Genomic DNA, 24678 nt, shown 5'->3' with positions numbered 1-24678 from the left:
ATAATTTTTTAAGTTTAAAATTATTAAATTAATTATTAGTTCAAAACAACAGATTATTAAATAATTGTTAAAATAGTTTTTTAGTCATTAATTTGAACTTAATGATTTTAAGGGTATAGAAATTTAATTATTGTATTAGATAACAAAATAATTGATAATATAGCCCTTGATTTAGTAAATAAACTTTAAGTCTAAAATTATTATTAAATAAAATAATTATCATAACGTAAAATAATATATGGCCAAAATATTAAATTGTATAGTTTAAATATTTCAGTTTAAAATATGTTTAATCGTTTGGATAAGTAAACTTTAAGTTTAAAATTATTGTGATACGTACGCGTAAAAAGTTGTAGTAAATAAAATAGTAGATCAAGGTTTAAAAATAATCTTTAATTAATTATTTGGCTCGGTAAATTTAAACATGTCCATTCTACCTGTCATCTTGGAAATTAAGCCTCCACGAAAATGCTTTATACATAGCAATTTTGAGACAATTCTCGCTAATGATCGAGCTTGAAACTGTTATTCCGTTGTTCTTGTGTTTTTTCAAATTCGTGGTTTAGGGATAAAACCTATTTTTTAATTTCTTCTGTGTTTTTCCATCTTACCCAATTCTAAATTCTCCTTTTTAGCGAGGATAACTTCTCGTGCTCTCCTTAATTTGAGATGACTTAACTTGTTGAATTTGCCTAGAAACAACTAATATCAAGTGAACTTGTGTGCTACAAATCTGTAATACTGATTATATATTTGGCCCACAACCTTGTGCGTATGCATGGGTGCCCACCATTGTGACAGTAAAAAGGTATTGCAACTTGATGATCGATCACGAAAATTTGAACATCGCCCAAATGGGTACCACAGAGTGAAAGAAATTGGGATCAAATAACAATTACAAGCATACTCATTCGAATCGTTGCCGCCAAACTTAATGCATGCTTGTCATTCACATAAACAATCCAAGTCTAAATCGACAACCAGCATAAAAACCATCAGAATTGTTCAGATAAATGCAAAAATAAAACCCTAATTAAAGCCATAACTCATAAGAATTCGCCCTTCACCCTACTACTCATGATCTAACCATCCACAGCAAGCACTGCGAGATGAACTACGTACTCGGAGTGCAGTTAGATCCAGAGGAAGCCGAAGGGGAATCGGGGTTGGAATCTTCATCAGAAATGTGCAAAAATAGTGTGTACTCTCACGAGGTATGATTATTCCATCTATGGGAACCGGCATTGTAAGCTCCAAAGGTAATATAAATGAGAGAGGTGGACAATAATCATCAGCTTCTTGGATAGTGTCAATCAAGAAAATAGTTACCGTGCCACGATAGGTACTGCAATAATCCGGTGTGTGTCCGAACCATTCTCCAGGACCACCTTCTGTGAGTACTTCCACCTTGTACCTAGGATCTCCCATAACTTCGGAACTATGTCTTTTGCTGAACAAAACTAAAAACTTCGGAAGTATGTGAATGTGATGATGATATGAAAAGTGATAACAAAGGTGATAAAACAAGTACTATTGTTATTTAGTACATAGTAAAATTTTTTCCTGTTGTATTTATATAAATCTAGTGAGGCTGTGAAGAGGTTTATGTTGTTTACATCCTGTGTAAATCTCTAGTACGTATATTTGTATTAATTGTCTTTATGATATCATTCCTTGTATTCTAATCAAATTTTGACAACTTTATTATATAGTATTTAACATTTCTACTGATAATAAAAGAAAGAGTGACTTACCACAAATGTATTTTCTGTATGAATCACTAAATTTGATCAGTCATTAATTGTATCCTAATCAAATTTGACTACTTGATAGGGGTATTGACCGTATATATTGATAACAAAAGGAAAGAGTGCGTGGAGAATATTTTATAGACTTGCCCTATATATTTTGCTATATGAATCTGATAGCATAGAAAATGAAGGCACAGAGAACCCAAGCATTCAAGTCAACACAGAAAGAGTCCAGCACACAAGCAGATACAGGGGAGTCTAATACGGAGGTGCAGATAGCAAGTAAATCTAAGAGGAAAGTAATCAGGCCCGCTTACCTCAAGGATTTTGTATGAATCCTTCAGCATCAATCGGAAATATAGCTGTTACTCTGTTAGATTCTTAGTGCTGCCACGTAGGATGATCAGAATAACAATAAAGATATAGCTGATATTCTGTAAAAGCAAAATGAAAAAATCCGTTACACAGCAATCAGTATAAATCATCTTGTAATCACAGCACAGTGCAAGCAATGAAAAGTTAAAATTCCCTTCTTACCTTGTTTTCTGGAGGTGCTGGAACCCTCGAAACCAGCTCTTTATTTTCTTCCTCTATCATCTTGGTGCTCTCGTTGATTCCTCCTCCATGGCTGACTCCCCCCTTACCCTCGAGGAAGCTATCCGCAAGCTTACGACCCATCAGATTTCCCTTGCTGAGACACTCCAAACCATGGCTCTGAAACTTGATGAGCTTCTCCATCGTCTTCCACCTGCGCTCCCTGACCCCGTGACTTCACCTTCTCCGGTCCCTGTTCCTCCTCCTGTCAACACCCACAAAATCAAATTAGTCGTACCCCGTTTCGATGGTAACGACCCTATGGGTTGGATCTTCAAGATCACCCAGTTTTTCGAATACCATCAGACCCCAGAAAATGAAAGACTTACTGTTGCTTCTTTTTACATGGATGGCCGGGCTTTGTCTTGGTTCCAATGGATGAATGGGAACCATCAATTTACTTCGTGGCAAGGCTTCCTTCAAGCGCTTCAGACCCGTTTTGCTCCGTCGCAGTACGAGGATCCGACGGGGACTCTTTTCAAGTTGACCCAGCAAGGCACGGTGGCTGAGTATCTTGCCGCCTTCGAAGAACTTACGAACCGCACGATTGGCCTTCCTCCTCCCTTTTTATTGAGCTGTTTTGTTTCAGGTCTCACCCCTGAAATCCGTCGGGAGGTCCAGGCCCACCAGCCCCTTACCCTCGTTCAGGCGGCGGGCTTGGCTCGTTTGCAAGAGGAAAAGATTGCTGACGCGCGACCTCAGCTTCGTCCCAAACCACCTTCCCCTTCACCCTCTCCCTCTTTCCCACAACCCCTTCCTCTCAGAACGATTAGCCCTAACCCTAACCCTCTGCTACCCAATCCTCCCCGTCTTTCCCCACCCACCGTCAAAAGACTAACCCCGGAGGAGATTGCAACCCGCAGGGAGCGCGGGTTGTGCTTCAATTGTGACGAGCGATACCACCGGGGGCATCACTGTTCCTCTCGTGTTTTCCTCCTCATCTCTGAGGACGATGACCCTTCTCCCTTACAAATACCCCAATCCAACCCGCAACCCGAACCCGAAGCCCAAACACCCGACCCAACCGACCCGTACCCGGCCCAGATTAGTTTTAACTCTTTAGCTGGGAATGTTGCGCCTGAAACGCTGCGTTTCATGGGGACTATCGGAAACCGCCCTGTGGTACTGCTGGTTGACGGCGGCAGTACTCACAATTTTATTCAACATCAACTGGTTTCCCAATTGAGTTTGAATCCTCGCACGACCAACCCTTTGCGTGTTATGGTGGGGAACAGCCAACAATTGGAGTGCACCAGTGTCTGTGAATCAGTTCCGGTCACCATCCAAGCCACAGAATTCATTGTCGATCTCCATGTCCTTCCGATTGCAGGGGCTAATGTGGTTCGGGGCGTCCAATGGTTGAAATCTTTGGGCCCTGTGCTCACGGATTACAACTCATTGCGCATGAAATTTTTCCATGCAGGCACTTTCGTTGAGCTTCAAGGGGACACAGAGACAACCTTGAACTCTGTCTCATCTTCCCAATTCCATCGTCTTCTTCAGCACCAACCAGAGAGTGTCTATTTTCACATTACTGTCCTTCAGGACGATGATTCCATGATCAATTCCGGCATTGACCCCGTCATCCAGGAACTCATTGACCGCTTTCATCCCTTATTTCGGGTCCCTGAGGAGCTTCCGCCGGCGAGACCCACAGATCATCGAATTCATCTCATTCCTAATGCTACCCCAGTAAATGTTAGACCATACCGCTACCCTCATTTTCAAAAGCAGGAGATAGAAACTCAGGTTGAGCTCATGCTTCAAAAGGGCTTAATTCAACCCAGCAATAGCCCTTTTTCTTCACCCGTTTTGCTCGTAAAGAAACACGATGGCACTTGGCGTTTTTGTGTGGATTATCGGGCCTTGAATTCTCTCACAGTAAAGGACCGATTTCCATTACCCACCATTGATGAGCACTTAGATGAGCTTGGGGGTGCACGCTGCTTTTCCAAATTGGATTTACTTCAGGGGTATCACCAAATTAGAATGCACTCCGATGATATTTCGAAAACGGCGTTCAGGACTCATCATGGTCACTATGAGTTCCGGGTTATGCCATTTGGGCTCTGCAATGCCCCTTCTTCATTTCAGGCAACCATGAATTCCTTGTTCCGGCCGTATCTTCGTCGATTTATTATAGTTTTCTTCGACGACATTCTTATATATAGCGCTACCTTTGCAGAGCATCTCACTCACCTCGAGGTCGCCTTTCAGGTATTACTCAGTCATCACTTCGTTCTGAAACTTTCCAAATGTTTCTTTGCACAGGCCCAGGTAGAGTACTTGGGACACATGGTCTCCTTCGCCGGAGTTCAACCTGTGCCTTCTAAAATTTCTGCAATCCAGCAATGGCCGATTCCACACACACCTCGAGCTGTTCGGAGTTTCTTAGGCCTCGCAGGCTTTTACAGGCGTTTCATCAAGGGATATGCTTCTCTCGCAGCTCCTTTGGTTGCTCTTACCACTTTGGATAAATTTCACTGGTCAGCAGAAGCTCAAGTTGCTTTCGATAACTTAAAGTGTGCTTTATCCGAGGCCCCTGTTCTTGCATTACCAGATTTCACTTTGCCCTTTACGGTTGAAACTGATGCCTCTGGGGTAGGAATGGGAGCGGTACTCTCGCAGCAAGGACACCCAATTGCTTTTTATAGCAAACCATTCACGGCTAAGCTTTTGAGATCATCTACATATGTGCGTGAGCTGTTTGCCATCACGGCGGCCGTCAAACGGTGGCGCCAATACCTCCTTGGACATCGTTTTGTTATTATCACAGATCATAAGAGTCTCAAGGAGTTGCTTACTCAGACTGTTCAAACCCCCGAGCAACACACTTATCTGGCCCGATTAATGGGGTACGATTACCAAATTGTGTACCGTTCCGGCACTCATAATCAGGCCGCTGACGCCTTGTCTCGACTTCCGGAGCAAGGGCTCTCCTCCTTGATGATACTTTCCGTGCCCTGTCTCACATTCATCTCGGAGCTTCGTCAACAACTGGATTCATCACCGGAGTATGTGAACCAACGAAATGCGGTCTTACAACACCCTCTGAGTCATCCCCACTTCACAATTACTAATAACTTGATTCTTCATAGAAAGAGGATTTGGATACCCCGAGGATTTCCAATGATCCCTACCTTAATCATGGAGTATCATTGTACGCCGACTGGAGGGCATATGGGTATTGCTAAGACTGTTGCTCGTATCATGGACAACTTTTACTGGCAGGGTCTTCGTGATGATGTAGCCCGATATATTTCTCAGTGTCTTCCCTGTCAACAAACAAAGTATGAAACCAAGAGAAGCGCAGGTCTCTTATGTCCCTTACCGATACCCCATCGTCCCTGGGAAGACCTTTCTCTTGATTTCATTGCCGGACTTCCTCCATTCCATGGCAATACTATGATTTTGGTAGTTGTAGACCGTTTTTCCAAGGGAATTCACCTGGGAATGCTTCCCTCATCTCACACAGCGCACGCCGTGGCCACTCTATTCATGAATTTAGTTGGAAAAATTCATGGGCTTCCCCGGAGCTTAGTCTCCGATAGGGATCCCCTATTTCTCAGCCAATTTTGGCAAGAGCTATTCCGTTGTAGTGGGACACAGCTTCGGATGAGCTCCGCTTACCATCCACAGAGTGATGGTCAAACGGAGGTAATGAACAGGGTCATTGAGCAGTATTTAAGGGCCTTCGTGCACAGCAAACCGCGAACTTGGGGAAAACTTCTCTTATGGGTGGAATGGTGCCACAACACCGCATGGAATGCCGTGACGGGATCGACCCCGTATGAAATCACATTCGGCAGAAAACCATTTAATTTTCTTGATTACTTGATGGGATCCTCTAAGATAGACGCAGTAGAAGACATGATCAAGGAGAGGGAAGAAACATTTCGTGTCATCAGAAAGAAGCTTTCAAAAGCTCAGGAAGTTATGAAGAGATCAGCCGATAGTAAGCGCCGGGAAGTGGAATACCGACATGGCGATTGGGTCATGCTTCGACTCAGACCATATCGTCAAACTTCAGCTAAAGGAGCTTCTGAAATAAAAGGGAAATTGACCAAGCGTTTTTACGGGCCTTTCGAAGTAATCGAGAGAATCGGCCCAGTGGCCTATCGTCTGAAATTACCGGAGCAAGCTCGAATTCATCCTGTTTTCCACTGCTCCCTCTTGAAACCGTTTCACGGCAGCCCCACCTCTCCAGAGAACAAAGCAGTCACCCAGTTGCCTAGCCAATATTACCAGAATCAACCCCTCATAGTCCCATTAGCAATTCTGGGTCATAGAAGCAATCCGCAGTCAGGCAAATGGGAAGTCTTGGTACAATGGGACGGACTCTCGCCGGATGAGACGTCATGGGAAGATTGGAACTCTCTAAAGCTAGATTATCACCTTGAGGACAAGGTGACTCTCCAAGGGTCACCGAATGATAGCATAGAAAATGAAGGCACAGAGAACCCAAGCATTCAAGTCAACACAGAAGAGTCCAGCACACAAGCAGATACAGGGGAGTCTAATACGGAGGTGCAGATAGCAAGTAAATCTAAGAGGAAAGTAATCAGGCCCGCTTACCTCAAGGATTTTGTATGAATCCTTCAGCATCAATCGAAAATATAGTTGTTACTCTGTTAGATTCTTAGTGCTGCCACGTAGGATGATCAGAATAACAATAAAGATATAGCTGATATTCTGTAAAAGCAAAATGACAAAATCCGTTACACAGCAATCAGTATAAATCATCTTGTAATCACAACACAGTGCAAGCAATGAAAAGTTAAAATTCCCTTCTTACCTTGTTTTCTGGAGGTGCTGGAACCCTCGAAACCAGCTCTTTATTTTCTTCCTCTATCAGAATCAATAAATTTTATTCTTCCTTTTATCCCTGTCAAATTTTGACTATACTTAATTATTGAACATTTATACTGATCATAAAAGAAAGATGGAGAATATTTTGTTTGAGTTACCGACCGTGAATGTTTGCTATTTGAAAGGCTTTTAAGACTATGTAAAAACTAAAAAGAGTTGATTTTTCAATTAATACATTCAGATATGTTCCTTATTGGTTAGATAAACATTAATAAAAAAATAGTTAATAAAAGCATAAATAATCTTTGCTTTGCTTGATTGAGGAAGTAGATGTTGGAAACTGGCAGCAAGTTTGAGTTTGTGAATATCCAATTTTATCCTCACTTTTATTGGAACAATGTTTGTTTTTCTTAACATTACGAAAAGTTCTTTTCATAGTAATGTTTTGTGTACAAAATGTTAAGAAAAATATCCAAAAAATTTCAAGCAAAATGCTAAGACCATTGAAAACCCATGTAAACGAAAATTATACAATAGTGAAGCAATAGAATTAGAGAAATTAGTTAATTGATAACACTCATTCAATTTGGACGACTCTAAGAGGCACTGCACTATAGAAACTTGAAAAAAAATTAAGATCTAATTGTTTCATTGTTGTATATATAATGAGAGACATCAATGATATTGTGTGAGTAATAACAAAAATAAGACAAGAAATGAAAGTAGTTAGAAACATAAATGCACTACATTGGAGTTTGGAGTTTGGAGGATGAAAAAGTCCTAATGTTAGAGAAAAAGACCAAGAAGTTGTGAAGGATCATATAATTAAAGCCATCAAATGAATGCCTTAACATTATTGAAAAATTGATAAAGAATGACAGTGGTGTATAAACAGAAAGATAATAATAATAATAATAATAATAATAATAATAATAATAATAATAATAATAATAAAGAGTTATGAAGATAGAAACAGTGGATGCAATTTTGGCCTAATTAAAACTAGCTCTTGAGCCAACAAACAGTAATCATCCTTTTGTAGAATGAATCTTCCATAAATAGCAAATGATGTTGATATTAATATATTATTATGTAATAAATCAGGTTGATCTAATCTTATCTTATATATTATTGGATCTTGATCGGATTGAATTCAAGTTCACATAAATAACCTAACAAAAATAAACATGTTGCAATTATCCCACGAACACCCCAACTACAACTAATATTATTAAATTATGAATAATATATTTTTTTAGTTCAATATTGTTTAATATCTTAATTACTTCAAAAATGAAAATTGAAACTATGTTTTAGGTCTCTGATAAATTAAAGAATTTTATTTTTGATCTCTGATAATTTTTTTGTCGAATTCCTAATAAAATAAAAAAATTATTTTTGATCATTGACATTTGATTTTAGTCCTCAATAAATTAGCACATTATGTTTTTGATTCCTAATAATTTTGGTTCACTTTGGATTAATCCCTTTACAAAATACTTGGTGAATTAATGACAAATGAACAAAATTTATTAGAAACCAAAAACATATTTTCAAGGGATGATGAAAGTTGAATTTTTACTATTTACTTTTAGAATAACAAAAAACATATTTTATTCTCTTTCTTCCTTTTGAAATCACATTAAATTTAATTAGAATTCATTATACTAATAGTATCATCTAATTACAAATTATTTATAGATCTTTATAATATCATTTTAAAAATCATTGCAGATATTCTCTTAAAATTAAACCCTACACTTTTTCTATCTCTTTCTTTTCATGGTATCTCCCTTTTTTTAATGCACCACCCCCCCACATTATTATATATTATTCCTTTTAAAGTAAGATGGAGTTTAGGGTGCAAAAGACAAACTGGTTTCCGACCGTGAAAAACAAAAATATGATACCTCAGATTCAATCAAGTTAATATAAGTGGAGATTACAATGGAATTGAAGTGTCTGCACCAGATTTAATTACAATTTATTTTTTCCTTGTGTTTTCTATTATCCTAACTCAAGCAACTCCCATTATCGCACCAGAACAAGGCTGGGGTCGTCGGCCCCCACTCCGCATCATTTTATCAACCAACATTCTGAACCAATTGATGGCATCGTCCACCCTTTTCTATCACTTAGTCACGAATTCGCGAAGAACTTCACAACCTTGAAGGAGAGCATTTCAAAGTTTGAGAGGAGTGTCCAAATCAACCGCACCACCAATCGAAGGTGGATCTCAGTTTGATGCTGCTTGGGTTTTTGTAACGTGCATAAAGAAGGAAGGAGATTTAGTACGAAATTATGTTAGAAGGGAGGGACACGTGGCTCACAGTCCGCAAAGTGAGGGAGGCAGGTGTAGCACAAGGTTGAGGAGGGAGAATATAAGGCTGGAGGATTACACATTGTAGCACTATTCTGAGGTGATTCCTTTCCTCTGTTCTCTACTTCTTCTCTACTGAGAGCTTGCTTCTTCTCCCTGTTATTCCTTTCTCTCACCTTACCCCTTTCTCTCAGGTGATTCTGTTGCCGGTATACGGCCGAGGAGTGTGCCGTGATCATCGTTCTTCCTCTACTTCGTTGCCTTGCTGTTTCTGCAGCTTATTGTTGATTTTTTGTTCTCTGTTCATTGTAATAAACTACTGCTACATAATTGAATTGTTTCATTGGTGCTTTCATTGTGCTTCCATGGCTAGGAACACGCATTTGAAGGATTTGCAAACAGAACACATTCGGATGATATTCGTCGTCTCAATCAAATGATGGATATGCGTTACCAAGAGCAAAATGATAAGATGCTTCAGATCCAAAATTCTATGGATCAAACTTAGTTAGCGATGAATCTGTTATTACAGAATGCTTCTCAACCTCCTGGAAGTTCTTCGAACAATGGCTCCCCGATGGTGCAACCGATTAATGCTTCTTTGCCTGTAAAAGAGATCTCACTTGGATTTCCTCACTTCGATGGAACGACGTTGGTGATGGAGTGAATCCTCAAGGCAGAGAATTTTTCACTTATCATAATACTCCTGATGCGTCTATAGTGGATATTATGGCGATGCATTTTTATAAGGATAGTGGCATGGTTTCAAATGTCATAGAAATTAGCTCTAGTGTCTACTTGGTCTGAGTTGACTCGTGCTCTAGAGTCTCAATTCGGTCCTTCACCTTTTGATTGTCCAATGGCTGAGCTCTTCAAGCTTCAACAAACAGGTTCAGTATCAGATTATTACCTCAAGTTTATGTCTCTAGCTAATAGATCTTTGGGATTAAGTAATGAGGCTCTCCTTAATTGTTTCAATAGTGGTTTAAATCCTGATATTAGAAGAGATGTTGTTGCTATGTGCCCTTCTACCTTATTCTGTGCAGTTGCTTTAGCTAAACTTTTTGAAGAAAAATATGGTCCTGTTTCTAAGCCATTTCGAAATTCCTATAGTCACAAATATTCCCAAATTTCTTCCAACCCAGTCTCTATTAATGCTCAACCAAAAACACAAATTAAATCTAGTTTACCTCCGCTTTTACCTACTTCACCAGGCCCTCCAATTCGGTCCTCAAATGTAAAAAGCATTACTCCTGCTGAAATGTAGTTGAGAAGGGAAAAAGGATCGTGTTATTTTTGTGATGTGAAATTCTCTTTTAATCATAAATGTCCTAATAGACAATTTCTGTTGTTGCAAATGAAAGATGATAATGAGGATCCTATTAGTACAATTTTACCTTAGGGTACTCAAGAAGATGAAATAGTAGAATCTGAAGATCATCATTTGTCTTTAAATGCTTTGAAAGGTGGTAGGGGAGTTGGTACTATCAGGTTCATAGCTTATATTGAAAGTTACCAGTGACTGTGTTGATTGATGGTGGCAATTCTAATAATTTTTTGCAGCCAAGAGTGGCCAAGTTTTTGAAATTACCTGTGGAACCAGCTACTCAATTTAGAGTAATGGTTGGTAATGGTAATTATATGTCTGCTGAAGGATTGGTTAAGCAATTGAAGGTACAGGCTCAAGGGAATACCTTTCAGTTACCAATATTTTTGCTTCCTACTTCTGGTACTGATCTCATTTTAGGAGCTAGTTGGTTGAAGACTATTGGTTCTCACATTGCTGATTATGATGCTCTACAATTGAAGTTTTTGTGGAAGGGTAAATTTACTACTTTAAAGGAGATTGTGAACTGGTACCTGAGCAAGCTCAACTACATTGTATAAGAAGAATGGTGGCCACTAATTCCATTGCTGAAGTTTATAGTCTGTAGTTGATGAAGCCAGATGTTGTTCCTAAGTCTATGCTTGACTTACCAGTTATGATGGAGCCTGAATTAGCCTTATTATTGCACACTTACAGTGTGGTTTTTAATACTCCTAGCAACTTACCTCCACAGAGATCCCATGATCACTCTATTCCTTTATTGAGTGGTTCACAACCTGTTAAGGTTAAGCTTTATAGATACCCTCATAGTCAAAAGGAAGAAATTGAGATATTGGTGTCAGGAATGTTAGATGAAGGCATCATACAGCCTAGTAAGAGTCTCTTTTCTTCTCCCATTATATTGGTAAAAAAGAAAGATGGTTCATGGAGGGTGTGTATTGATTATAGGGCTCTTAATGCAATTACTATCAAGGAAAACTTCCCTATTCCTACTGTGGATGAGTTGATTGATGAGCTTTTTGGAGCTTCCTTCTTTTCTAAATTGGATCTAAGGTCTAGTTATCACCAAATTTTGTTAAATGCGGATGACAGACATAAGACAATATTTAGGACTCATCATGGCCACTATGAGTGGTTGGTCATGCCATTTGGCCTAACCAATGCTCCTGCTACTTTTCAGAGCCTTATGAATGACATTTTTGGTGGAATACTAAGAAAATTTGTACTGGTTTTCTTTGATGATATTCTGGTGTATAGTGCTAATTGGAAAGATCATTTATACCATTTGGAAGTGGTTTTAAGTATCTTGAAACAACATCAATTGTTTGCAAGGTTTTCTAAGTGTTGTTTTAGAGTTCAACAGATTGATTACTTGAGACATACACTGTCTGGTTCAGGAGTAGCTATGGAGGGAACTAAATTGGAAGCTATTCAAAAGTGGCCTGAGCCTAGTAATCGCAAAAAGTTGAGAGCATTTTTATGACTCACAGGTTACTATAGGAGGTTTGTTAAGTCTTATGCTAGCATTGCAACCCCTTTAACTGATTTGTTGAAAAAGGATTCTTTTAAAAGGAGTGTGGCTGCATCAGAAGCATTTCAACAATTCAAAATTGTCATGACATCAGCTCCGGTATTGGCTATTCCTAATTTCAAGGAAATTTTTGTATTGGAGACTGATTCCTCGGGAAGTGGAGTTGGTGCTGTCCTTAGCCAAAATAAGCATCCAATTGCTTATTTCTCTAAGAAATTGTTGTTAAGGATGCAGAAGCTGTCTGCTTATATTCAAGAATTCTATGCTATTACTCAAGCTTTGGCAAAGTTTAGACATTATCTTGTGGGTCATAAGTTCATAATTAAAACAAATCAGAAAAGCCTTAAAGAATTGTTAGAACAGAAGTTGCAAACTCCTGAGCAACAACAATGGCTTCCTAAGTTCTTGGGGTTTGACTTTACAATTCAGTATAAACCAGGGAAAGAAAATATACCTGCTGATGCTTTATCTAGGAGTTTCATGATGGCTGTATCTACTCCTATACATCCGTGGATTAATAAAGTGATGGATTTGACTCAAACTGATTCTCAATTATCCAAAATTTATGAAAGATGTTTGCAAGGTCAGAATCCATCTTCTGAATATAGTATTTAGAATGGATTATTATTCTTTAAAGGCAAAATTGTGTTACCTCATGATGTTGGGTTGCTTAATCAGATCATGGAGTAATTTCACAGTTCTAAGATGGGTGGACATTCTGGAGTTAATAGAACAACAACTAGAATTGGTGCTCAATTTTATTGGAATGGTATGAGAAGCGATATTAGTAAATTTGTGAGGGAATGTGCCATATGTCAACAAGCTAAAGTTGATCATGTTTTGCCAACTGGGTTGTTATAGCCTCTTCCCATTCCTCAACAAATATGGGAAGACATAGCAATGGACTTTATTGTTCAATTGCCTCCTTCACAATGATTTACAACCATTTTTACAGTAGTTGATAGATTGTCCAAATTTGGGTACTTTATCCCTTTGAAGTCTAAGTTTAACAACAAGGTTGTGGCTGAAGTTTTCATTACCAACATTGTCAAAATTCATGGTTTTTCAAAAACCATTGTTTCTGACAGAGATAGAATTTTTATCAGCACTTTTTGGCAACAATTATTCAAAGCTCAAGGCACAACATTAGCCATGAGCTCTTTATATCACCCTCAGTCCGATGGCCAGACTGAGAATCTTAACAAGACCATTGAGATGTATCTAAGGTGCTTTGTATTTGAACATCCTAAGAGTTGGGCTACTATGCTAACTTGGGCTCAATTTTGGTATAATACTTTCTTCCACCAAAGCTTGGGTATGACACCATTTCAAGCAGTTTTTGGTAGACCTCCACTAGCAGTGATGCACTACGAGGTTGATCCTAAAGATCCTAATCCACTCAAGGATTTATTACAACTATGTGATCAACTTTTGAGCAAGCTTAAAGGTAATTTACTGAAGGTTCAACAATATATGAAGATGCAAGCAGATAAGAAAAGAAGAGATTTGCAATTTAAGGTTGGTGATCTGGTTTTAGTTAAGCTACAACCCTATAGGCAACATTCAGTGGCTTTGAGGAAGCATCAGAAGCTAGGCATGCGCTATTTTGGTCCATTTCCGGTGATTAAAAGAATTGGTATTGTTGCATATAAAGTACAGCTTCCTGAGTCTGCTAAATACATCCTGTATTTCATATTGCTCTTCTGAAACCATTTCATGGCAAAAGTTTTCCACCTTATCTTCCTTTTCCACTCACTTCTAGTGAACTGGGACCAACGATTTGCCCATGGAAGGTGTTGGATGTTCGAGTTGTCAAACATTTAGAAGCTACTATGTCCCAATTGTTGATTCAATGGGAAGCTACTATTCTGAGGTGATTCCTTTCCTCTATTCTCTACTTCTTCTCTGTTGAAAGCTTGCTCACACATACACACACACACACACACACACACACACATACAAATACCAAGATAAATCATTGGGAAATTTTTTGAAAGAAGATGAAGATTAATATGAACAAATACTAGATTCTCTGCCCAATGAGGTGTCATCTTGTTTCTTTTGATTGAATTAATGAAAGAGTAAATACTATAGTTTCTTTCAAAGCATGATGATGAACAAGGTTGCCCTAATAACTTAAGAGCAATATTTTGAAGTGTTGGTGCATGAGCACCATGAATTAGCCACCAAGACTTTGCTTCCATTAGACCTCTATCCCTTAAAGAGTCAATATCATCAAAGCCTTCTATTCCACCAGAAATGTTTGCAAACTCTACATTTCACTTGCCTTCTTTGATTATCATCATCAAAATACCTTTTGAAGCATTTCAATCTTTCACGAGTAAGTTCTCCATCTTGGTGTGGAAGAATTCTATTTGAATCTTCACTTAGTCATTCATGACTATAATATCTATGATAAAAAATGATTATAAATTAATATAACATATAGAAACGTATGAAAAAAATAGACTTTATAAGTGAAAGAATATAATGTATCACATTGGGTTTAAAGAATGAGCTAAACAATGAAGAGGTGAGCTACTCTTAGTCCAACGCTCAATTAATATTTCATGTACTACCTTATAAAAGATAGATTCTTCACCTTCTGCCTTTCTTTCATGTCGATATATGACTTTCTTCACATTTTCAATCATGAGTCTCACATTTCGTACACCAAATGAAGGCAAACTGCATCCGTATCTATTTTTCTAAGAACATCATAGATAGGAGTAGTGAAAGAAAGTATATAATCAACCTTGTCCCACCAAATGTCACCCAACAACGTCTTTTTCACAGATTTTGCCTTGTTAATATAATCTGCCTTATAAGAAGACCACTGCTCACTAATAACCATCTCTTGAAGTCCATTTTGCAAATTTTTAAACCTCTTTAGCATCACTATGGTGAAAGAAAATCTTGTGGGAGCAAGAGCTAGCAACTTCAATGTGTTGAATAAATTGAACATTGATAGTCTCATAGAATGGTCCATGATAAAATTTCTAACATACATGGCATCGTCAACAATCTGTGTGATCCAACAACATTCTTCATAAACCTCATTATTTTTTCTATGTTCTTGGCTGCACATATATTTTTCAATGCAAGATTTAAGGTGCACACAACACAAGGAGTCCAATAGATGGAAGGAAACTCAACCTCTATGATCAAACTTGTTGCCTTACATACAAGTGCATTATCAGTAACAATTTATACTACATTCGAGTGACCAACCTCTATAATTACATCCCTCATTTATTCAGCTATGAAACCCCTATCTTTTACCTCACCAGAACAATCTAAGGCCTTTAAAAACATTGGTCCACTCTCTGTCACTCCATCCATCACTTACAATCCTTACACCTTTTTCTTTCCATGAATTTTTTTATTAGTTGTAATAGGTTCTCTACATGTCTTCTTTCATTTGCAAGTAAGGTTGTTCTCAACTTATTGTAACCTAGAGGTTGATACCCAAATATACAATAATTGTTGGCAGGAAAAGAGAACGCCTTCCTATAGTGAGGATTCCTTGCTAAATGAAATGGTAGTTGATAACTGCGAAATTTGAGTTTAATTGATAGTCAATTTTGGCTAAGAATAATTAGAATTCCTTCACTTTACTGTTGTTTTTAATGAAATAATGAAGAATTTAATATCATTCTAATTTTTTACCGGCAGGATTCAAAAGAAGAAAATTTCAAGTGCTTTGGAGGAAAATTGATGCAAAAACTTGAAGAAAAGTTGGAGATTGGGACAACTCGCTTAATGCACAAGATGGGTCCAACACGTCTCTTCACTTAGCGACTAGCTCACACTTAGCGCGAAGAAGACCCACGAAGTAGCCCAAAGGCGCGCTTAACGCGAGTCCCGTGTTAAGCGCGCGATCACCGCCATACTAGCTAAGCCTAGAAGGCCCGCTTAGCGCGAGGACGCGTGAATTCTAAGCTACCTTAGGCCTATAAAAGGAGTAGGAAGAAAAGGAGAAGCACACACAGAGACTCATAGCTCTTTAATGAATACATCCTAAACTTGAGTATCTCAAATAGGGGAAACCCTCTTTCTATGTCCATTATCCCCTTCTCTTCCTTTATTCATCCCTTTCCTTCTTTTATCCACATCAGCCCCTAAAGTGTGAAGCCTCTCATGGCAATGAGAAGCTAAACCCCCATTGTTGAGAGCTTGGCAAATCAACTTTTCTAATGTAATTCTTTCGTATTATATATTTAATGCAATCCATTTTTTATTACTCTTTTCTGTGCTTTATTGTTTATTGATATGGCCTGATCACCTATGCTCATGTATTGTTTAGGAGATAATACATTGAAAAATGGTTATTTTCTGGGAATTGGAAAATGACATCTAAATAAAATCATTGCTAGAAATAGAGTGAGATTTGTTTAGCCTATTTTACACATCTTCAATATTAATGCAATTTACTATTTTTATCTTTGCAAAGAAATTTGGGAGAGAAAAATAGATAAATTAGGCTCTTCATGCGGGAAACCAAAGATAGAGTATCATAGTAGCTGCTGGTGGAAACTGGGATAACATTAGATAGAGAAAATTTATTAACATTGCATCACAAGTAGATGCTAAGCCCTAACATATTTTAAATTATGAATTCATCTTTAAGCCTTTAAACATATTATCATCATCTTTATCTTTTACTTTTCTTATCTTTTACATCTCTTATCTATTTTATCTTCTACTTTTTTTTATCTTTAAATCTCTTATCTTTTATTTTAAATCTTTATCTTATCTTCTAGTTTTCTTTATCTTCTATTTTAAATTTCTTATCTCTTACTTTCTTTAAATTTTACATCTATAATTCATTATCTCTTTTACTCTATTAATTGCTTGAAAATTGGGTTTGCATCAATCTAAGTACAAACAAAGTCTTTGTGGACTCGACACTCGAATTTCCATTTTACTTTACTACTTGTGACAAATTGGTACACTTGCCAACGAAATGGTAGTCCTGAAGAATAAAACATTATGTCAATTTCATACTTAAGGGTCTCTTTAGCTTGCATATTAAAAGAACCTTCAAGAGTCTTTCTCTTTTTTGGATCAACATTGGTTGTCTCTTGGTTAGACACCGAGGGTAAAGAGCAAGATTTTTTCTTTGACCTCTCTATTTTTAATGCAGCCTCATTATCCATCTTGGTAGTTGTGCAAGCCTTGAAGGAGTTATCTTCTGATAACTTCTAACTCCTTTTCCTGTAATTTTTAACAAGTGTGCCCTTACTCTCGTGTAAGACCCATTAAAAACTATTTCATAAAAATTGCATCTAACTTCAAAATTTCCACCACCTCCACTTAGACCTTTAATCTTTGAAACATAATTTCATAAAGGTTTGGTGTCATCACCTTGTTCTTTAACTTGATTAGAAGAACTCGTCTCTACAATTAATCAATATGATAAAATAAAAAAAAATAATAACACAACGACCAATTTAAAAATATAAAAAAACCATGAATAGTTAACTGTTATATTTAAAAACTATTATCAAAATAGGATATAAAATTAAAAATCAGAAAGTATTAAATCTATTACTACGTAAGAAAGTAAAGAAAAAATATTAAACTAAAAATTCTTACGAGCCTACGAAAGATGAAGAAAAAATTATCAATATTGGAAAGTAAAGAAAATGTTTCAAAGGTGCAAACCTTACAAAGTTACACTGCACCTAGCCAAAACCAAAAGTAAGTTAGAGGTCAACAACTACAAATGCAACAAACAGCAAGTCAGAGTCAGCAACCGTAAACGTTACGAAAGTCATAAGTTGAACGAATGACGACAACAACAAACTCAAACCAGTAACGAATAGACATGAACGAGAGAACCAATGAAGACGTACGTGACTGAAGGAGTGGCACAACTAACGTGAAGAAGAAGTGCCGTTATTCTAATTTGATTTAATCTAAATTCTAATATGTTATTATAATTTAAAATGTAATGTTTTATCTTTAAGATTTTTTTAAAAAAAATAGGAAGCGTAAATGACGTGAGGAGGAAGTGTGAAGAGGAAATAATAAAAAATCTAATATATTATTATAATTTAAAATCTAATCTTTTATCTTTTAAGATTTAAAAAATATGATTTTAAAAAAAATTAACAAAAGTCGTGTCGTGTCTGTTGGTTTCCTGTGTCCAGAACCATGTCGAAGGTTTTAAAAAAAAAGCAGGACACGAAGAATGCGTGTCCGGCGCATGTCTATGTCGTCGGTGTGTCCGAAGCGGGAACACACCGCTGTTTGGAGCCATGTCGGTGCTTCAAAGCAAGTAAGTTTTGAAGGTAAATTTGTGCAATAATTATGGCAAGAGTTTGGTTTCCTTCCTCTTTTTTATCTTTGGATGAGAGTCTATATTTAACATGACTTCATATTAACTTTGATTTAAAAATTTCATCATATGCTTTCTTTAGTAGCAGTAGCTTTTTCAATGTTGAGTGGGGAGGGTCAGCTATATATACACATGCATGGTCCTCATCCCCGAGAAGAAACTCCTGGGATCAATTTTAGATAGTAATCTTGCACTTAAATTTGCATTGTATATCTCATGTGATTTATTTAGTAATGCACATGTGTTTGTGAAGGTATCTTTTGATGCACAGATGGAATGAAACTCTCTTGAGTTGGCCAAGATTTAATCCTTTGCAATTTTAAGATTTTGTTCTATACCTTAGACTCACTACTATCAGTATTTTTTTTTTTTTTGGTAGTTTTCTACAAATCCTTGTGGGTTTATTAAGACGAGAATTTGATTTAATTATTGTTACTAATGTTTATAAAACATATGTAAAGATAAGGTGTCCACTAATAAGCTTTTTGTATGCTTTTCATTCTTTATTTCATGCTTCAGGTGCAAACAGGAGTAAACAAAGAAGCAATTAATATATTAAACAATAGAGTCAGCTACTATGAAAAATTATATATTAATTAGTTCAGCTAAGCGGACACAAAGTAAGAGAAAAAATCTTTCACTATTAACTAATGACCTCGGTTGTGCACGACCGGGGACAATGTACAATTACTCAAATTTCAAATTCTCTTTTGTATATAAAGTACCACATCAAAAGTCAAAACCATCAGCCATTATCAACTCTTGTGGGATTTCGTGACTTGGCAACGTAGGAGGAACACAAACACAACACAGCCATGAATGCAAACCTTCTCAGAAACTTGTCCTTCCACGCGCGCCGTCTTCGCTTCTCTCCCACTCCTACAGTTACAGCACCCACCTGCTTCTCTTCTCGCTCCAATGCCCCAGACAAACCCCACTCCCTCGTTGAAGACATTAGCGACGAAGGTAACACTTCTCTTCCTCAATTATCGCTTTATCTGTCCTCTTAATTACTTGGGTGTCCTTCACATGTCTGATAAAATGGTTCTATGAACGCTTACAACTTTTCTCGTTGCTTCAAGCAATCTTACAGGAATTATAAACCATCAATCTGTTCTATAGAGTATCACTCTTTTTCTCTCTCCTAATAGTCTTTATATTAATGAAATTAAAATTATATAAGTACTCCCTAAATCATTAAATATCGTACTACATAGTCACTCAAGTAGTGATTTTTTTCCCCTTCAAATTAGTCTTTCAATATTAGTAAAATATATCAACTCAGGGACTAAATTGATGGATATTTAATACTTTAAGGATTACTTATATAATTTTATTGGTTTAAGGACTATGTAGAAGAGGGGACATACTTCAAGGACTAAATTGATGATTTATTCCATCTCAAAGAGAAATGCCACTAAATGCATTCTCTTTTGCATTTCTTTTTTTATTTTCTGCAATATGACTGTAAAAGTCAACTAATCAGAAATCATGCTAGATATGACTTTTATAGTAGTTATTATATTATAAAAGTCAATAAATTTGTCATATATGACAATTTATAAATAGTTGACACCATAAAAATTCTTAACATTATGAATGCAGATAAGTTTCTCTTGTTAGAGATTAATTCCTATGTGTTATCAGTAAAATACTTTATATTATCAATTTATCAAAAATCATACTAGCTACGACCTTTAAAATAGTTATTATATATATAAATGTCAATAAATTATCATGCATGACAATTTCTAATTAGTTGACAGTGTAAAAACTCTTCACACTTTCAAGTTTCTCAATACAAATGTGTTAAAAGAACTTATTAGAACTGGAGACATAACTTTTGGAGTTATGAAATAAGGTGTAATCGACTTGGAGACATAACTGGATCATAGTCCAACTGGTTGAATGAGCCAGTTAGGATTTTAATACATTGGTTTCAAATATTGATCATTTGAGTTTATGCTAAAAGAATTTTATTTTGTGTGTGTTTGGGTTAAAGAGTTGAAGAGGCGTGTGGCAAAGCTTCAAGAGGGTGATGCTGAGGCAATTCCTTCTGTGTTTGAGGCTATATTGCAGAGGTATTTAGCAGGGAAGCCTATAGAAGCTGACCAGGAGTTGATGAGGGGAATTCTAGGGAAGTGGACATTGTCCGAAGATGAAGAGGATGAGTCCGATTCTCATTGGGAAGAAATAGATGACACTGATAATGAAGATGGAGTTTGATCCTGGTTTTAATGGAAGGAGTGGAGTTGATGAAGGAAAAAATAAGAGATGATTGAACTCTGCAATTGCTAGTGGCAGTGGCTGTCAAGATTTCAAATCAACCTTGGATTGGTTGTGTTGTATAACAGATACCAGATAACAGGAGGTGGCTCGGGGCCTCTGGCTACTGCTGTTAAACTATATGGTGCTTGCTTTTTATGCTTTGGTTTGTAGCGTTTTTGTCAGCTGCTAACACTGTCATGGTCTGTCAAAAAAAAGAAGCCATTCTGTCATGGTTAGAAATTTTGTGGTCAATCTCAATTAAGAAATTACATCATAGATACTAATACATCTTATGGTAGTGCCGTAGTGGCACTTCGTTTACTTCGAAGTTGGCAATGCTACATATATTATGGTTATCATTGCAAGCTAGTATGAATACATGTGAAAAAAATCGGTGGTTTTGTAATTAATGCTTATCATAGAATATGGTCATTGAGGTATTAGTACGCTTACATTGGGGTATTAGTCCTTGATTTTGTTTGATGTAAAATCCTAGTTTTCCATATCTTTTAATGGCTCTTTACATGTGTCCTGGTATTCCATATCCATTAACACAATGCTCTGCATCACTATAAAATTTATGCGTAATAATTTAGATTACACTTGAACTAGCGATGTTACTGTATTTCCTGTAATTTGCCGCAAGATTTCAGTGCCTACTTTTCATTGAAAAAGTAAGTAATTTTAAGTCATGGCAAAAAATTACAACACATGCTACTGCAATTGATTGTTGGACTACTGTTTAACAAAGCAATATGCAAATTTCACCATACAACTATTGAAAGCTATGTTTTTGTTGATAATTCAATGTATTCATATATTCATCTCGTTACTTAATCCATTTAAGACCAAGACTAGTTCTTTCATGGGAAGTTCAGATGATCCTCCAGCTGAGAATTCTTGAACCTCTCCATCAATTTCAATCATGCTACAGCCGGGGATTTTCTTTTCTATTCTTTTTTCTTTCATTAGATTCCTAATTCTTTTGGCAGCATCAAACATGCCAGCTTTGGCATATATATCACACCAGTTCACATAGAAAGCATGATTATGAGGTTCCAAGTCTATCAAATGATGAGCTACCTTTTCTCCTAATTCTACATTCCCATGCATCCGACAACCTCCAAGTAATGCACCCCAAACATAAACATCTGGCTTCATCGGCATGCTTCTTATGAGAATCTCCGACTCGCCAAACAGCCTCGCTCAACTAAGAATGTTAACCATGCAAGCATAGTGATAAACTTGTGGTACAATCGAGTAAACACGTTTCATTACATCAAAGCACCAGCAACCTTGTTCTACCAAACCAGAATGAGCACATGCTGACAATAATCCAACAAATGTCGCATGGTTTGGCTTGACTCCAGTTCTTTCCATCTCTAAAAAGCAATAAAAAGCTTTCCAACCTAATCCATGAAGAGCAAACACCAAAATCATTACGGTCCATGCTGAGGCATCCTTCTCTGGCATTTCTTTGAAGATTTCAAATGCTTTCTGCACATCCCCACACTTGCCATACATATTGACAAGTGCTGTTCCAATTACCACATCACACTCAATGCTGTTTCTTCTCAGATAACCGTGCACCCATTTCCCATGGTCAATAGCACCAAGTTGAGCTCAAGCTGAAAGGACACTAGCTATTGTAATCTTATCCGGTTTAACCATATCATCACTCAAAAGCTGCATTTCATGGAAAAGCTCCAGTGACTCCTTTGCCCTTCCCCCTTGAGCCAACCCTGTAATAATCGAATTCCAAGTTATGATATTCCTCCCATTCATCTTCCTAAACAAGTCCATTGCCATGTCAAGTCCTCCATTTCTCAAACACCCAATAACCATTGAGTTTCAAGTGACAACATCTGTAACCAGCATTTCATCAAACACCTTCCTGGCATTACGAAACCACCCACAAGCCATGTACAAGCTGATCAAAGAATTGCCAATATAAATATCCTTCAAAAATCCAAACTTTATGTTAAGGACTTAGCTGATTTAGAGGTTCAGCTCCTCCAGAGAATAGAAGGGAATTTAGAGAAGTTTCAGAGATAAGGAAAAATTCCAGCTTTTTCTTATTAATCCTTCTGTTATTTACATAGTATTTATAGATCCTTAGAAAGGAATAATTTCCTTCTAGAATTGGTATAATCCTAGGAATATAACTAATTCTGTTATGGATGCTTTTCCTCAGATACGCAGCATCAGCAGAAGGATTTTGGAAGATCATGTGAGCCGGCAATATCCCATTAGATTCCTTCAGACGAAGTCCTTCAAATAGGTGGGCTTTTTGACCTTTCTTTTGAGTATTGCTTCTTTCTGCACTCCTGTGTTTGTGTGTTCACCTCCTGTGTTTGCTGTTGTGTCTATGCTGCCCCTCATTGAAGCATCTCTGTTCATAACACTTTATCACTTGGGTATGAATAACATGGCCAGTAGCACCATCAAGCCGCCTAGTGCAACCCTTTAAAAGGAAGGGGAAAGTGAGGCAATTGGGCACAATGTCCTTGAAAAACATTTGTTTATACAACATCAAAGCCTTGCAAAAATGGGTGTCATAACCACCCTCCATGCTTGTATATGCTCTGATCATGATGTTGTAGGCACGAAGATCAGGCTTCTTGATCATGTGAAAGACATTGGTGGCATAGCTGAAAGAACAATAATTGGAAAAGGAACAAAAAAATAGGAGACGGGTAGTGAGATGATATTGATCCCCAGTGTGTAAAGTTGGTGACTTTAGAATCTGGGTATGAATTTTTTTGAGCTCTCTCTGGTTCTTGCATTGTTCAATCAATCTAGAGAGTGTGTTCCTAAGGGTTAGGCTTAAGGATTCCACGGTTTTGAACTCAAGAAGGGTAACCATCTTGATCAACTAACCACATCACTCATGGATGAACCAAAATTGAACCCAATGAATCCACAGTGATTTTTTTTAATATTATGGTCTCAATTTAAATCGATGCATGCCCTTGAAGTCATGGGATTAGTTCAAAAGGCTGGTAAAGAACCTCACCACAACCTGTCAAAAAAAAAACCCTCACCACATCATTATTTTTATTCCATGTCATTGATCTTTCTGATTTAGTAGTTGCTTATCCTTTTTCTTTTTATAAAAGAAATCATTTTTCTCCTAATTGGGAGTGTTAGCATATCAATCTTTTTTTTTGGTAAATGTCTAAAATATTCTGTTAAATGTGCATAGGAAAGTGTGAATAAAATAACAGACACGCCATAAAGGTTACAGATCAGTGGTTAGATTTTTTAGTTAAAGTCTCAAGCTTCCACACCATGCACTTATGTGAAGTAACTAAAAGACATGCAACTTGGGACTACTGCGTTTCGTAATCTTTGGTGTAATATTCAAATTAGATGATACAAAAGAAGGTGGAAGAAAAATTTAATGATCTATGGACGTGTGAAAGACAGGAACACGAATCTATAAAGAAGCTTATGAACAACTAACGAAGTTTGAATCCTTGATGGTTAGACAGGTTAGGGAGAGATGAGCTAATAATAATTAATGAGAAATAAAGTGATACATGTTCTTTAATGAGTTGACTCGTGTAAAATGAATCAGAATAAAGTACATAATCTCAGTCCTTGAGGAGAATTAAATTAAGAAATAACGTTTCAATACATTCATAATTTATCATATATGTGTACGTAATATTCACTATTGATTATTTCATCATTAATTGAAATTACATAATTTGCCTTTTAAATTGAGAAGCT

At 37.0% G+C, this 24678-nt stretch overlaps 1 protein-coding gene and 1 pseudogene across 1 annotated transcript; one reads left to right on the top strand and one right to left on the bottom strand.

Annotated features, from left to right (window-relative positions):
• Nucleotides 1–19316: 19316 nt before the first annotated feature.
• Nucleotides 19317–21451, top strand: LOC114418641. Its single transcript, XM_028384098.1, has 2 exons — nucleotides 19317–19641; nucleotides 20678–21451. Exons 1-2 carry the CDS (start codon nucleotides 19491–19493, stop codon nucleotides 20899–20901), a joined length of 375 nt encoding a protein of 124 aa, XP_028239899.1. The 5' UTR covers nucleotides 19317–19490; the 3' UTR covers nucleotides 20902–21451.
• Nucleotides 21452–21465: 14 nt separating this feature from the next.
• LOC114418642 lies at nucleotides 21466–23889 on the bottom strand (annotated as a pseudogene).
• Between the last annotated feature and the right edge of the window lie 789 nt (nucleotides 23890–24678).

This window comes from Glycine soja, chromosome 7, assembly GCF_004193775.1.
Source record: "Glycine soja cultivar W05 chromosome 7, ASM419377v2, whole genome shotgun sequence".
In the NCBI taxonomy this organism is placed as follows: domain Eukaryota; kingdom Viridiplantae; phylum Streptophyta; class Magnoliopsida; order Fabales; family Fabaceae; genus Glycine; species Glycine soja.
Note: the sequence above shows the minus strand (reverse complement) of the source record. Positions and strands in the feature narration are given on the sequence as shown.

Coding starts and splice junctions, on each gene's coding strand:
- LOC114418641 (XM_028384098.1), top strand. CDS start 19,491: ATGAATGCAAACCTTCTCAGAAACTTGTCCTTCCACGCGCGCCGTCTT. Junction 19,642..20,677: donor TGAAGACATTAGCGACGAAG/GTAACACTTCTC, acceptor TTTGGGTTAAAG/AGTTGAAGAGGCGTGTGGCA.